General features: G+C 31.7%; 2 protein-coding genes across 3 annotated transcripts; one reads left to right on the forward strand and one right to left on the reverse strand.

Moving 5' to 3' along the window:
• The first annotated feature begins 1,609 nt into the window (after positions 1 to 1,609).
• On the forward strand, positions 1,610 to 7,473 carry LOC140990393 (uncharacterized). 2 transcript variants are annotated; one of them, XM_073460073.1, is made up of 15 exons: positions 1,610 to 1,922; positions 2,919 to 3,009; positions 3,169 to 3,253; positions 3,425 to 3,494; positions 3,625 to 3,694; positions 4,334 to 4,403; positions 5,026 to 5,071; positions 5,157 to 5,248; positions 5,288 to 5,406; positions 5,486 to 5,688; positions 5,771 to 5,845; positions 6,286 to 6,346; positions 6,488 to 6,568; positions 6,841 to 6,920; positions 7,136 to 7,473. In XM_073460073.1, the coding sequence occupies exons 1-15, from the start codon at positions 1,804 to 1,806 to the stop codon at positions 7,212 to 7,214; spliced, it is 1,341 nt and encodes a 446-aa protein (XP_073316174.1). In that variant the 5' UTR covers positions 1,610 to 1,803; the 3' UTR covers positions 7,215 to 7,473. The 2 variants fall into 2 exon arrangements, with proteins under 2 accessions (XP_073316174.1, XP_073316173.1); XM_073460072.1 differs by having other exon boundaries at positions 1,611 to 1,922; positions 5,157 to 5,406.
• A 129-nt stretch (positions 7,474 to 7,602) lies between these two features.
• LOC140990496 (leucoanthocyanidin reductase-like) lies at positions 7,603 to 9,691 on the reverse strand. The gene is made up of 5 exons (XM_073460215.1): positions 9,406 to 9,691; positions 9,149 to 9,289; positions 8,821 to 9,058; positions 8,410 to 8,613; positions 7,603 to 7,986 (listed from the first exon to the last, which is right to left on the reverse strand). Exons 1-5 carry the CDS (start codon positions 9,613 to 9,615, stop codon positions 7,733 to 7,735), a joined length of 1,047 nt encoding a protein of 348 aa, XP_073316316.1. The 5' UTR covers positions 9,616 to 9,691; the 3' UTR covers positions 7,603 to 7,732.
• Positions 9,692 to 13,139: the final 3,448 nt, after the last annotated feature.

Raw genomic sequence — 13,139 nt, forward strand, 5'->3', positions numbered from 1 at the left:
GCTGTTGCATGCTATATATATCTGATCATTTGTAAAATGTTGTTTTAATACTATGTATTTACATTGTATGATTTATGGAAATCAGATTACATATTTTAAAAAGAAATACAGTGATTTTCATTCTACAAAAATTAATGAATACTAGTTACTATGCACACGTGATGCGTGTGTGTACAATCTTTTTTATTATTATCGATGGACGAAAGTGAAATTTGACAAATTATGGTGGGACTAAATTGATATTTGAATTGTTGAAATAAAAAAAAATAAAAATAAAAGTGTGTGTTGAAATTAAAACAAAAAAAAAACACAAAAGTGTAATATTAATATCATATAAGAGTAAAATTAGAAAAAAAAGTTGGTGTCCTCTCTAGATAGTTATTGTCATGTCCTCACACTTAATATAATAGTATAGATACATGAATTTGAATATTCCCAGCATTTTTTTTACATTTATATTATGTTTATCTATACTCAGACAATTTTCATTATCAGACCGGTGATAAAATCAGTATATCTTAAAAAATGGTTCAACCGGTCTGACGATTAAACTAACGGTTGAATCGAAAAACTGTTATATTATATAAAATAATAATATAATATAATAAATAATATATTTTAGACCGTAAATATCTTAAATGTAAATATATAATATAAATAATAAAAAGTATACGTATTTATCCAAATATAAAATCTAAACAATATACATATAATCAAACATAATTACAAAAATATTTTTAAAAAATAAATAAATCATAATAAGATCTAATATTATTAAAATAATATTTTTAATAAATTTCAAATCAAAATAATCATATATATATATATATATATAATCAAAAAATAAAATTTTAAATATAACAAATAATTTTTTAAACAAAAATAAAAAAAATCAATTTTTTTTAAAAAAATTAAAATGTGTGAATCGATCGAACCGGCTATCGATCGGTTCCGACTGATTTTGACCGAACCAACCGGATTTTGATCAATTTTGACCGATTTGACAGGTAAAACGATTTTTAAAACTTTCCGAACCTTTGATCGATTCTCGGTTAAATTAATTGGCTCGAATCAGTTGTGAAAACGCCTCATATAGATTCCCCTAAACTTAATGCCATGTCTGCAGGGCGAGACTATTTTTTTTATTATTATTATTTTCGCTTTTTTCTAAAAGACCGATATTTTTTAATAACAAAACAAGTTAATTGTTACAATAGGGCATTTCTTAAATAAATAAAGAAAAATTGCTAAAGGAGGGAACATAATATTTGTTACTATTTCTTAAAAAAATTCTTGATAGAACAAAAAATATGGCATCATGGTTTGTTTTTATAATTGAATATATTAATAATGTCAAATTTCTAATTCAATATACCTGCAGTTTAGTGAGAATTTTTTTTTAAAAGAAATTGAATGTCCATCGTTCAATCCTGAACAGATTAATTGATTTTCATGTTTTTGTTTTCTTATTTTTTTCTAATTTATTATTTTAATTTTATTATTTAGTATCTCTTATTTTTTATAATTACTATATAATTCTTATTTAAATATAAATAAAATTTCGACCTTTTCATACGGAGCCCAACTCACCCAAGAACAAAGCTTCGTTTCCTTGAAAGCGAAGCCTCCGAAGTCCAAAACATATAGAACATATCACCCAGGCTAGCATTAAACCTCCGTTGAATTTCCTATAAGTCGCTACAATTTCATTCGCAACTTTTTCCCACCAATTACTGATTATTTGCGGATTTAGATGCAGAAGAATTGTGTGTATTATTGTGCATTCAAGTGATCTGGGAGGGGATGATGAATTGGAATAGAATTTTGAAGTCTTTACAAGTAGTCGTGGCGCATGGGTTTCTGTTCTCGTTCACTCTTTTTCTTTCTCTCAAGCTTCATGGAGCTGTTGATTATACTTGGTGGTCTGTACTCGTTTTCTCGATCTTTTTTCATTCAAGGTTTTTTGGGGGTTTTTTTTCATTCATGTGCTTGATTGTCAGGAAATTCGTTTTGTGTGTGTTTTTTTTTTATTTCCTGTGTTGGATTTGCAAGCAATTTTAATTGATCTTATGCTTGATTATCAAGAAAAGATTGTAACTTTGTATAATTTGCACAGGGGATGTTGATGTTGACATCATTGAGATACAAAAAGTGGAATTTTGTTTGTTTGGATTTGTGTGAATTTCATATGATTGATTGCATGTGGTGATTCATTATAGATTCTTTTCTCTTCTTCCCCTTTCACTTGTCTTATTGAGTATGCTTTCCAGCTTTGCTGCATTTTTATTTTCATGTTCCTACTCCAATCTCTTTTAACTGAAATAATAGAAATTTTTATGTTTAATTGGTTGGCGTGGTCATAATAATGTGTATCAGGTCTTCCTAACTACTAGCCCAAAATGATCTTTGACATGAAGCTATGGTGTAGGCAATTGCTTTGATTTGAATGAAATGTAATCCTATTTTGTTGTTCTCCATTATATTTATAAATTTATAGATTTGGACTCGTGTATAAAGGATTTCAGACTTGTTCTAGAAGTTTTAGTGCAGTTCGGATTTGACTTTTGCAGGAGGAATGGATTTCCAAGCTCTATAAGTACTTATTTACAGAATCTGTTTTCATTTAGGAATGTTGAACTTGTTTATCAGCACAAACGTGTCACATGATCATGCTAGCTTCATTCATATTTTGTTGCTGTTACATAGTTTGTCCATTATTGGGTTTAAAGTTCAAACCAATACATTTCTAGTCGTTATGTAGCCAAAGAAACTGGTCGGGATTTGATTATAATAATCCTGCATTTCCTGCTTTTTTTTTTTTTTATCTGGTAGTGATCATGCCTACTTAGCCTTTATGTGTGTTTATCTTCCAGCCTTTTCCAATATTGAGTCGATTCCATTTCTTTTTTTCTCTGTAGGTTGATATTTTCTCCTCTCTGGTTATTTCATGCTGTTGTAGCAAGGGGGAGATTCTCCTTACCTGCTCCATCTATGCCTCATGATCGCCGAGTATGATACCTTACAATACATCAATTAAAATATTGCTAGTTCACGTGACAAGTAAATGCACGCACGCACACACACACTCCACGATCACCACCACTCAAACAAAATTAAATGCGTTCTTTGGCTACGATTAAAAAATGACTTACCCTCTTCTATGGCCAGTGGGCACCACTTCATTCTGTCATGGCCACACCATTGCTCGTTGCTTTTGAACTACTTCTGTGTGTATATCTCGAGAGAAGATATGGTAATTTCTCTCGCTCTCTACTCCTTGGTAATTGCTTAAAAGTTTGCACAATCAATTTAATGTTGGTCCATTGTTCCTCGTTATTTTTCTTAAACGTCACTTTCATTATCTTTTAGCATATAAACATGTAACTATAACTGTATATAATTTATGGAATGTGGTGAATGGCAGCTGTGAATTTAAAGATTGTATTTCTGCCTCTGCTAGCCCTGGAAACTGCGATTTTGGCTGATAACATCAGGTAATGCTTCTCTTCCTTGTAAAGAAGTTATTTCTGTATTCTTATCCCGAGGATTTAATATTTTTGTTCAGGATTGTGTAAATGAGTTTAGACAAGAGTGACTGTTATTTGTTATTGTTTTGTTGTTAAGGATGTGTCGATCCCTTATGCCTGGAGATGACGAAAATATCAATGATGAGGCAATATGGGAAACTCTACCTGTAAGATTGTATAAAGCCTTCACTAAATATTCCAAAAACTGAATTTGCATCGATTGCTTCAAGTTCTCTAACGTGGTTATTACTGCACTCTTTCAATGGACACCATGATGAAGTTAGAAATCTCGATTCTTGGACTAGTGATACACTAAATCATCACATAGTCTAAGATACGGATTCATTTTCTTGGGTCACACGAAGCTCGGGTTCTAATTTATTTCCAAAAAATGTCACACCAATCACATGCAATATTTAGAACGGTAAGTGGTCAATGAATTATATCAATTTTTAATTGTGAAACCTTAGAAACTGTAAACTGGAAAATCGGAAAAAAAATAGTGAACTTAAAAATGGCATTCATGATTCATCTGTAAAGAAAACATTTCATGTCATAATTCTCCCCTTTCCAGATGATATTATCATGGACTTTACCCAAAAATGGATGTTTTCTTTTACATACTGTATTGTTATTCAACGAAGAAGTGGCTATTTACCTTTTTCTAAACTTTTGAATACTGATGGCCACCTTAATTAATATCATTTGTTCAAAAAAATTCTGATTTATGTTGGTTGGTATATTCTTGTGCATCATTGTTTTTTTCCCACTCATTCTTACCTAAATTTTTCATATTTCTTTTTCAGCACTTTTGGGTTGTAATATCAATGATCTTCTTCATTGCTGCGACAGCATTTACGCTTCTGAAGCTATGTGGTAATTCAACTTGTGTGCTATTAAGAGATCTTATAATGTTTTACTCCTGGGTTCCATCCATTTGACAATCTTAAACACATATATACTAAGGTATGAGATGAGAACACTAGAAATGATTAACAAAAATTATAGTATATGAGGTAAAAGAAGGAAAAGGAGAAAGAGAACAAAAAACTGGTGTTACGCGACTAGGAAGATGGATACTTTTTTCCCTTTCAGTGTCAACTCAAAGGCAATAAAATCATACAGAGTTTTCAAATTCAACACATTAATTATCATGTGGACACCATGATCATGATAGTTAATTTTCTTACCTCATATACTGCTTAAGGCTTTCTCACCCTAAGCTATTTAGAGTTTGAGACAAAAAACAAGTGTTCAACAACTCTGCTAGAAACAGATTTCTTACATCTTGTTGATGTTATACTTCAAATCAATAGTTTTTCTCTCTTGATGCAGATGCATTTGCTTGTCAATATTTTTTCTTTGTAACTGAAATTTCTAATTAATTCTTTGTATAATTTTTCATTAACTAATTAATTTATACAGTTTATGCTGTTCATCTCGGGTTTAATGTCATATCTTCATTGAATATTTCTCTATTTTTCTGGGATTTATTCAGGTGATGTCACCGGCCTTGGTTGGTGGGATCTATTTATCAATTACGGGTATATACAATCCTCTTTTTCCTGCATTTACTGTACATATTGTCTTGTGTGGTGCATGCTGAAGCGGACAAAAATATTATTTCAGTGTTGCAGAGTGCTTTGCCTTTCTTATTTGCACCAAGTGGTACAATCCCGCAATTCACAGGCGTTCTCGTCTTACAGCAGCCACTTCATCTTCAACAAATGTTAGATATTTTAACTGGACTAACGGTGCCATGGTAGCTTCAGAGGATGATAATCAAGAAAGCAGAACGTGCAGTTTACATGACATTGGTGGGCACGCGATGAAAATTCCACTTATTGGTTTTCAGGTCTTATTGTTCATGTACTTGGAGGTAAGCCAAATTAGTTAAGTTTCAGATTTTACAAATGCTTTCGCATTTTGATAAAGAGTTATTATGTTGTCTATTCCAGGGAACTCCACCTGGTGCTAAATACATTCCAATTCCATTATTGTTTTCTCCCCTTCTTTTGCTTCAAGGAGCCGGATTGTTGTTTGCCATATTTCGGTTTTATGAGAAAGTCATATTATTAGTACATGACGGCAGTTCAAGAAGATCCTTTAGACTACCACCAAGCGTTTACGAGTATATGGGCTTCCTGCGTCGTGGGTCGAGGTACTGACATTAAGTTGACGGAAGGTGCTAAACTACCTTGTTATATATGTCATTTACTCTTGCTAATTATTTCCAATATCAGGTTATTGGGCTGGTGGTCAATTGATGAAGGAAGTCGAGAAGAGCAAGCTCGGCTATATTATGCCGGGGAATCCGGGTGAATTTTCTGAACTTTATTTTGGACCACTCAATGATTGTTGGAGATAAATTGTTATATAGAAGATATATTTAGGGAAAATTGTTTTTTTGGTTCTGTATGTTTGATTTTTTTTCGATTTTGATTATTTATCTTATAAATTTCAATTTAAGTCATATTTCCTATTTTTAGCATTTATAGTATTTTTTCATTGGGATTATTGATGTGACACTACGTACTTCAGCGTCACATCAGCATCATGTCAGAAAAAAATTAAAATTGCCAAAAAAACAAAGATGACGGACTAAAACTGAAATTTGACGGTATAGAAGACCAAAATCGCAAATAGTCAAACATAAATGACCAAAAAACAATTTTCCCATATTGTTATCATGTTTTTGAATAAAGAATATGCTATCATTGCATGAAATTGAATCATGAACATTGTTTATTCCTAGCAGGTATAATACATTTTCGCCAGATGATGTGAAGAAAATGCCCAAGACGGATCTTGCAAAGGAGGTGATTATCGTGGTGTCTTTAAATAGCTGGAATTTTAGTTTTCTTTACTTCCACCAACTTTTTTTTTATATTCTGCTGATGCTACAAATACTACGTGCTTGATTAAGTGTGGCTGGCATTGTTATTATATTTTTTCCCTAGATACGGAAACTCCAATCCGCCCTTGCTGAGCAAACGGAAATCACAAACATCACCCAGAATGAGTTTGAAAGTCTTCAAAATGTAATACTCATTAAATTTTATTTCATACTCGCTACTTTCCTGTTATGTAGTTGTGAAGCTTATGTTATTGGACTTTGAACGCTGTCTCTGATGGTGATTGGGGAGAACAAATAAATAGGTAATCAAGATAAAAAAAATTTAAATGATGACACATTCGGAACACATTGAGATGTTATATTGTGGTCAACTAGGCGCCCAGCACACCCTCAAGTTCTTGCCATAGGTGCCTCAAAATGTGAATATATTATAATCTTGCTTGTTTATTGTGTCAGGACAAAATCCTGTGTCGAGTTTGCTTCGATGAACAAATAAATATGGTTCTACTCCCTTGTAGACATCATGTTCTTTGCAGGTATTACCTATATCCCTCTTATCATTGTTTCATTTTGCTCATCTTGTCTGTTCTCTGTGTCTGAGAAATGAATATTAATGTCCTAAATATGTTACATTTAATTTGTTGGTCTTAAATAATCTGAGCTTCCCATCCCATCTCTCTCTGACTCGTAATTTATCTTATGCCTCGATGTTTAAAAATGTTAATGCTTCGTTCCTGAATTATAAACACAGTGTCTGTTGCGAAAAATGCAAGAAATGCCCCATATGTCGTGTATGCATTGAAGAGCGTCTACCTGTATATGATGTGTAGCTGCTGGTTTTACCGACAAATTTCCAGGTAAAGAGAAATACTCTAGTTGAGTCACTTGAGCAAAATGCAGCATTGATTTAAGGGGTGATTGCAGTTTTATCAAGTCATTTCAGCATCCCAATATAAACAGCTTGGTTTATAGTTTTGTTGTGTATATTTTTCATAGTACTGTTGGCTGACTTAGTCTTACCATATTGTTTAGAATTATTACACACAAAACATATTTATCTTCGCTTGGGAAGTGATAAGGTTGTCCTTTATTTCCTTCGTAAAAAACTTTTTTGTGTCACATTATTTGTGAACATTAGCATATGCAGATATCGTGTGGTTATTCTTATCCTTTTTTGTGAGCGGGAAAAACAAAAAGAAACAATATCACAATCCCTTTTATTTAATCTCAACCAAATCCATAAATTAATTGGTAACAAATAAACTATTCTTTTGTGAAATCATTCCCAAAAAATATATATAAAAAAAACGACGTTAAACACAGACAGGAGCCGCAAGAAATCATTCATTCAAGAACACGTGGCTGATATTGGTAAGACCGGATTGGGGTTTGCCATTTCTTCATCCTTGGATTCAATTTTCTTGGAGTTCATCTGAGTAATGAAGCCATTAAAACACTCATCCACTGTTGTAAATATCTCCTCTGGATAAAGATTCGTGACTTCTACTTCGTCTGGCCCGTCTATTGCATAATTTATTTGGCAACCCTTGAAGAAAATATCGTGGGTGAAAGATGCCACCACACTTTGTGGAATTATTTTCTCTGCAACCAAAATAAAATTCTGGGATATTATTTAAATTGGAGAGTATTTACCTGACAATCGATCGAAAGCATTCTTTAGTTAAAGTTCATATGGCATATATGACCAGTTCCAAGAACAAGACACTAATTTAATGGTGACATTCTTCTCCAGAAAATTTCATTTCCGGAAAATAATAGTGTACTCGAGGTCGAGATACCTTATAAACAGGAATCATAGACAGATTTCTAAAAGTACAAGTTTGAGGAACTAAAATCAAATAGCGAAACCTTAAAAGATCAAAATTTCGGATGCTCTAATAAAGTGTGTATGATACATGTCAACATTTTTCGAAAACCCGAATGTGTATTAATGTTTGACAGCAGAATTTTTTTTGAAAATTTCTTGAAATTATGTGTTTCTATTATGAATCATAAATGTACAACCTTTTGCAGCATCAAGTATATGGTCTTCGGAGACGGTGATTCTGGGAAGATTTCTACCAATTTTCTTCTCCCACAGAGAAGCAAGCTCGTTAATATTGAGATAGTTGCAGGGTGGTCGAAAATGAAGGGTTTTCTTCAATGTACGAATGTCACCCGCAGCTTTGATCGTGAACTTCCCAATGTCTGGTCCGGCAACAAAATAAGCTGCACAGATCAATGCAATAAAAACCCAAAAAAAAAAAACATTATTAGAGTTTTTGAAGTATTATATTTTACAAAGACTTGGTAAAATTAGCAAAACAAAATGTGATAAATCCCATTTAAATTCGGGTTTAATGATTATTAATATTTGTATTTCATCCCTTGTTTTTGTTAGCAAATGAATTAATCATGGCCTACACATTAAATTACCTTTCACACAACCATCTCCATAGATTTGGAAATGATCCAAAGGTGGTGAGACCTCAGAGGGGTGTGTGTTATCATAGTAAGGCCATGAAGCTATTGAATTGCAACAAATATAGGTGTAGGGTATGCCTGCATCTTCAACTACTCGTCGGACTTTTCGTTTTTCGATATACATGCTCAGCCCCGGCTCCACCGGGTCAGCACGAGCCACGTCGTGCCCGAACTCGGATGGCAAGAACCTCTGCAACTCCAATGATTTCATTGATCATTCAAAACCAATTTCCTTGTTCAGTATCACATAATATGTTTAAAAAAAAAATACTTTACTAACCTTAATGGTCCCAACGGCTTGAATGGCTCGGATGAGGATCAATTGATCAAGAATGTTAGCACCACCCACTGCTGATATTACTATATCTATCTTGTGTTCTTTTAGTATTTTCTCCATCAATTCTTGGTTGTTTATAGCACCCTACGTTTTAATTTTAAATAAAAACAAATAATATGCATAGTTAATATAATCATCCAAGCAAAAAAATGAAATTGCTCAAACATAATCATAAATCGAATCAAATACAAGACACATACATGAATGATGGTGGCTCCTTGATCCTCAAAACCTTTCAGAGCCTTGGCCTTTGCCAGACAACTCGGTATCGAACGTATGAGAATAAAAGTCGAGTGGCCGGAGTTCAGGCTAGCGTCTGCGATAAACTGGCCGATGAAACCGGCAGCTCCGACGATGAGAACTCGACTAGAGTGATCAGCTCCACCGTTACTTGAAGGCGGCAAGGTCATTTTCAATTCTGTTAGAGTTTCGTAATTTAGTCCTAGGATGTTCTGTGGATCGTGTAATTCGCCAAAAGAAATAAAATTATTTATAGATGCTTCCGATTGATGAACTTTGGTTGGTATAAGTTGGAATTTAAAATCTCAATAAATGCTTCTACAGATTTAATTTTATCTACCCTTCCTCAAGATTCAATATTATTCTTCTCTAAAATTTTTTAAAACTATTGAACACCCTAATTAATCTCTACATATAAATTAACATTCTTGTAATATTTAGCATTTTTCAAAATAAAATGTAAAGTATATTATTATTATGAAAATAAAAAATATCAAGAATGACATGTATTATTTAATATAATAAGAATTTAAAGTTTCATGCTAATATTAAGAGAGAAGTATTTTAGAATTTTTTTAAAAAAAATAAAAACTATTGAATATGCTAAAAATTGAACAATTCAAGAAAAAAAAATACACTGATAAATCTGAGTATTTTAAAAAGTATGAAATTAATTATATGTGCGTGTGTGTGTGTGTGTGTTAAAAATTGTATATTCCGACAATGAACTAATTATTGGTTGTCAATGATCTGGTTAATTTTTTTATTTACATTTTATTGAAAAATGAGATTGACTGTTAGATGGATTATTTGATCACTGGTGGTTTGTCCGGTTGGTGATCCACTGGTAAGATCGATAATGGCAAATTGATGTGTTTTTATAATATTTGTTCCCATTAATTCTTAGTATTTCTCTGCATTAAAATAGTATAATACTAGGTTAAACGATCCCATGTAGATGTATTTCAGTTTAATAAGATATGTGCATGGTATGATTATATGCAAATAACAAAACTGGAAAATCGCATTGTTGCAAGTTCGGGTTTTCGCGCTCTAACTTGTCAAAGTTAAATCTTAATACACGAACCAACGTCTGTGTATATAATTTTTAAAAACTTAATACAATCGATATGAGACCAACTATCTACTTATATATTTGACCACACCAAAACATGTATACGTATTAATGATGTCATGACAGATTATAATGATTTCCTTCCGAATTGTGTTTTCGTCTACGTACGTTTCAGTGAGAATATTTTACTAAATAGACGTTAAATCTATATGATAGATAAGTTTGACAAATGAAACATGGCATCACTAATTACTAAAATTGTTTATTTGTCTAGTATATATATTTTTTAAATCTTTTTTACTCATTTGGATGAAATGCTTTTCATTCTGATATATTAGATGTATTATGTTTATTGACATAATGTTTCCTTTTATCAATTTTTTTGACATAAATAATTTATGATTTACGTATTATTATTATTTATTAAACTCGTGTCAGTGTGACATCAAACTAAATTTAAATATAAAGTTCTTATACTTTAATGAAACTAAATGTAAATATTAACAAGAAAAATGAAAACTATAGAGAGACGTGGAAAAACTTATTCCACGATTTTATTTGAAAAATCACTTTATAAGTTTTAAAAATTAATTTTCCAAAAACTTAAATTTACTCAATACATACACATACATCATTAGTATATATTTAGTTTACCTCATATGCATACAAAATTCTGGTTTCACCTCAGTTTATTTTTCTTGCAGTTCATGATGGAATTAATAATAGAATTGTTCTATTAATTATCATTATTGGCATGACGGTGGATTCCCCACGATTTGGGGATGCTCGTGGACAGGGGCGGCCCTATTATAGGGTCTGGATGTTTTAAAATGTCTAGTTTATGGACTTGGTGTATTATCTTTAGTTTAAAATATTTGGTCCAACCTAATCTACTTATTATTGTTTGCACAATATTTCGATTTGCGGGCGTGTTAGGTGTAAAAGATGCATCAATTTGTGTAAAAATGATAAAAATCTAACTTTTAAAACACAACGATTATGGACACTAAATTTGACTGTTCGTTATGGTCTCCTAAACAAATACAACGCCAAAAAAAAAAAAAGAAAATACAATATAATTTGATGAAAGGCTGGGTAAATTGTATACATGGGTTGTTTTTGGGCCGTATCTAACTGGGAAAGGCGGGTGTAAAAATAGAGAGATTTTCAGAAAAAGTATAAAACCCACAATCAATTAATTTGGGTCCATAATTATTACTAGCCCTTACCTCGACGAGGACAAATCAAATTAATAACGATTAGCGATGGTTACTATTACACTCACCTCTATTGCCAAATACAATTAAAATCATTATATAATATGAAACTTAAATTTAGTTAATTATTTATGGTTTATATTGTAATGTAAATAATATAAATTTAGATTAACAAAAAAAATTTAAAAAGGGTTGACATTTATATATTTTAGAAAAATATTAAACAGTTATATTATATAAATTAAGATGATCCTCTACTCCTTTATTTCTAGTTTTGGTCCAAAGACTGTAACCTTGTTTTGTTTATGTTTTGATTATCTATATTATCAAATTTCGATCTTAATTCACTATATTTGCAGTTTTTGTGTGTGCAAGTTTAGTCATTTTTTTGATGTGAAGTTGATCATGTGGCGCTGAATATGACGTCAATATGGTGATGGAAGTAGTGATACATCAACACTATCGATGAAAAACGATTAAAATCATTAAAAAAAAAAATTTGAAAGATACATGATTATGATTGAAATTTGACAATATAGATTACAAAAATCACAAAATAGGATTGTGTAATGGACCGAAAATGAAATATTTCACTAAACGTTGATGAGCGTTTTTTTTTTTGCTACGACAACGGTTTTTAAACCTTTGTCTATTAGCGTTTTTCTTAAAGCTACAACAACGGTTTTTAACAAACCGTTGTCTTTCAACTGGTTTTTTTTTATTAAATTTGTTGTCAATATTAAATTTTGCGACAGTTTTAAGCGAAACATGTGGCTAAAATTAACGACGGTTGTACGACACCGTAGCTAGTTTAAAACTTGCCACGGTTTACGTATAACTGTCGCTAATTTTAGCGACGGTTTTAAACAAAACCGTCGCCGATTTAAATTTAGCGACGGTTTTGCTAAAATTGTCACTAATTTTAGTGACTGTTTAAAAAAAACCGTCGCCGATTTAAAATTAGCGACAGTTTAGCCCAAAACCGTTTTTGGCTAAACTGTCGCTGGTTGACTAACAACAGTCGCTAAATATAGCAACGGTTATTGTCAAACCGTTCCTAATTTTAAATCGGCGACAGTTAGAAAAATAACCGTTGTATCAAAAACCGTCGCAAACTCTCTATAAATATCCCCGTCCTCGGTCAATTTTCTACCACACCACTTCACAACACTTAAAATTTTCTCCCTGAACGATTTTAGTTTCGATTTAGGGTAAATTTTTTCCCTTTAAATTTTAGTAAATTTTTAAAATCAAGAATATAGTTAGTATAGTAAGATTGTGAGTTTTTTTTTATATTTATTAAAAGTATTTTTTTTATTTTACTAAAAAAATTAGCGACGGGAACCATCTCAAACCATCGCTAAAAGTAGCCGATGTTTATAAAAAACCGTCGCTACTTTAA

Source organism: Primulina huaijiensis, chromosome 12 (assembly GCF_012295235.1).
Source record: "Primulina huaijiensis isolate GDHJ02 chromosome 12, ASM1229523v2, whole genome shotgun sequence".
Classification (NCBI taxonomy): Eukaryota; Viridiplantae; Streptophyta; class Magnoliopsida; order Lamiales; family Gesneriaceae; genus Primulina; species Primulina huaijiensis.

Bases quoted from the DNA above. Each gene is read 5' to 3' on its own strand.
- LOC140990496 (XM_073460215.1), bottom strand. From the start codon at position 9,615: ATGACCTTGCCGCCTTCAAGTAACGGTGGAGCTGATCACTCTAGTCGA. The intron at 9,059-9,148 runs GTTAGTAAAGTA...TTGGAGTTGCAG, and splicing joins AAGCCGTTGGGACCATTAAG to AGGTTCTTGCCATCCGAGTT. The intron at 7,987-8,409 runs GTTGTACATTTA...TTTTGGTTGCAG, and splicing joins TATACTTGATGCTGCAAAAG to AGAAAATAATTCCACAAAGT.
- LOC140990393 (XM_073460072.1), top strand. From the start codon at position 1,804: ATGATGAATTGGAATAGAATTTTGAAGTCTTTACAAGTAGTCGTGGCG. The intron at 1,923-2,918 runs GTCTGTACTCGT...TTTTCTCTGTAG, and splicing joins GCTGTTGATTATACTTGGTG to GTTGATATTTTCTCCTCTCT. The intron at 3,695-4,333 runs GTAAGATTGTAT...TTTCTTTTTCAG, and splicing joins CAATATGGGAAACTCTACCT to CACTTTTGGGTTGTAATATC.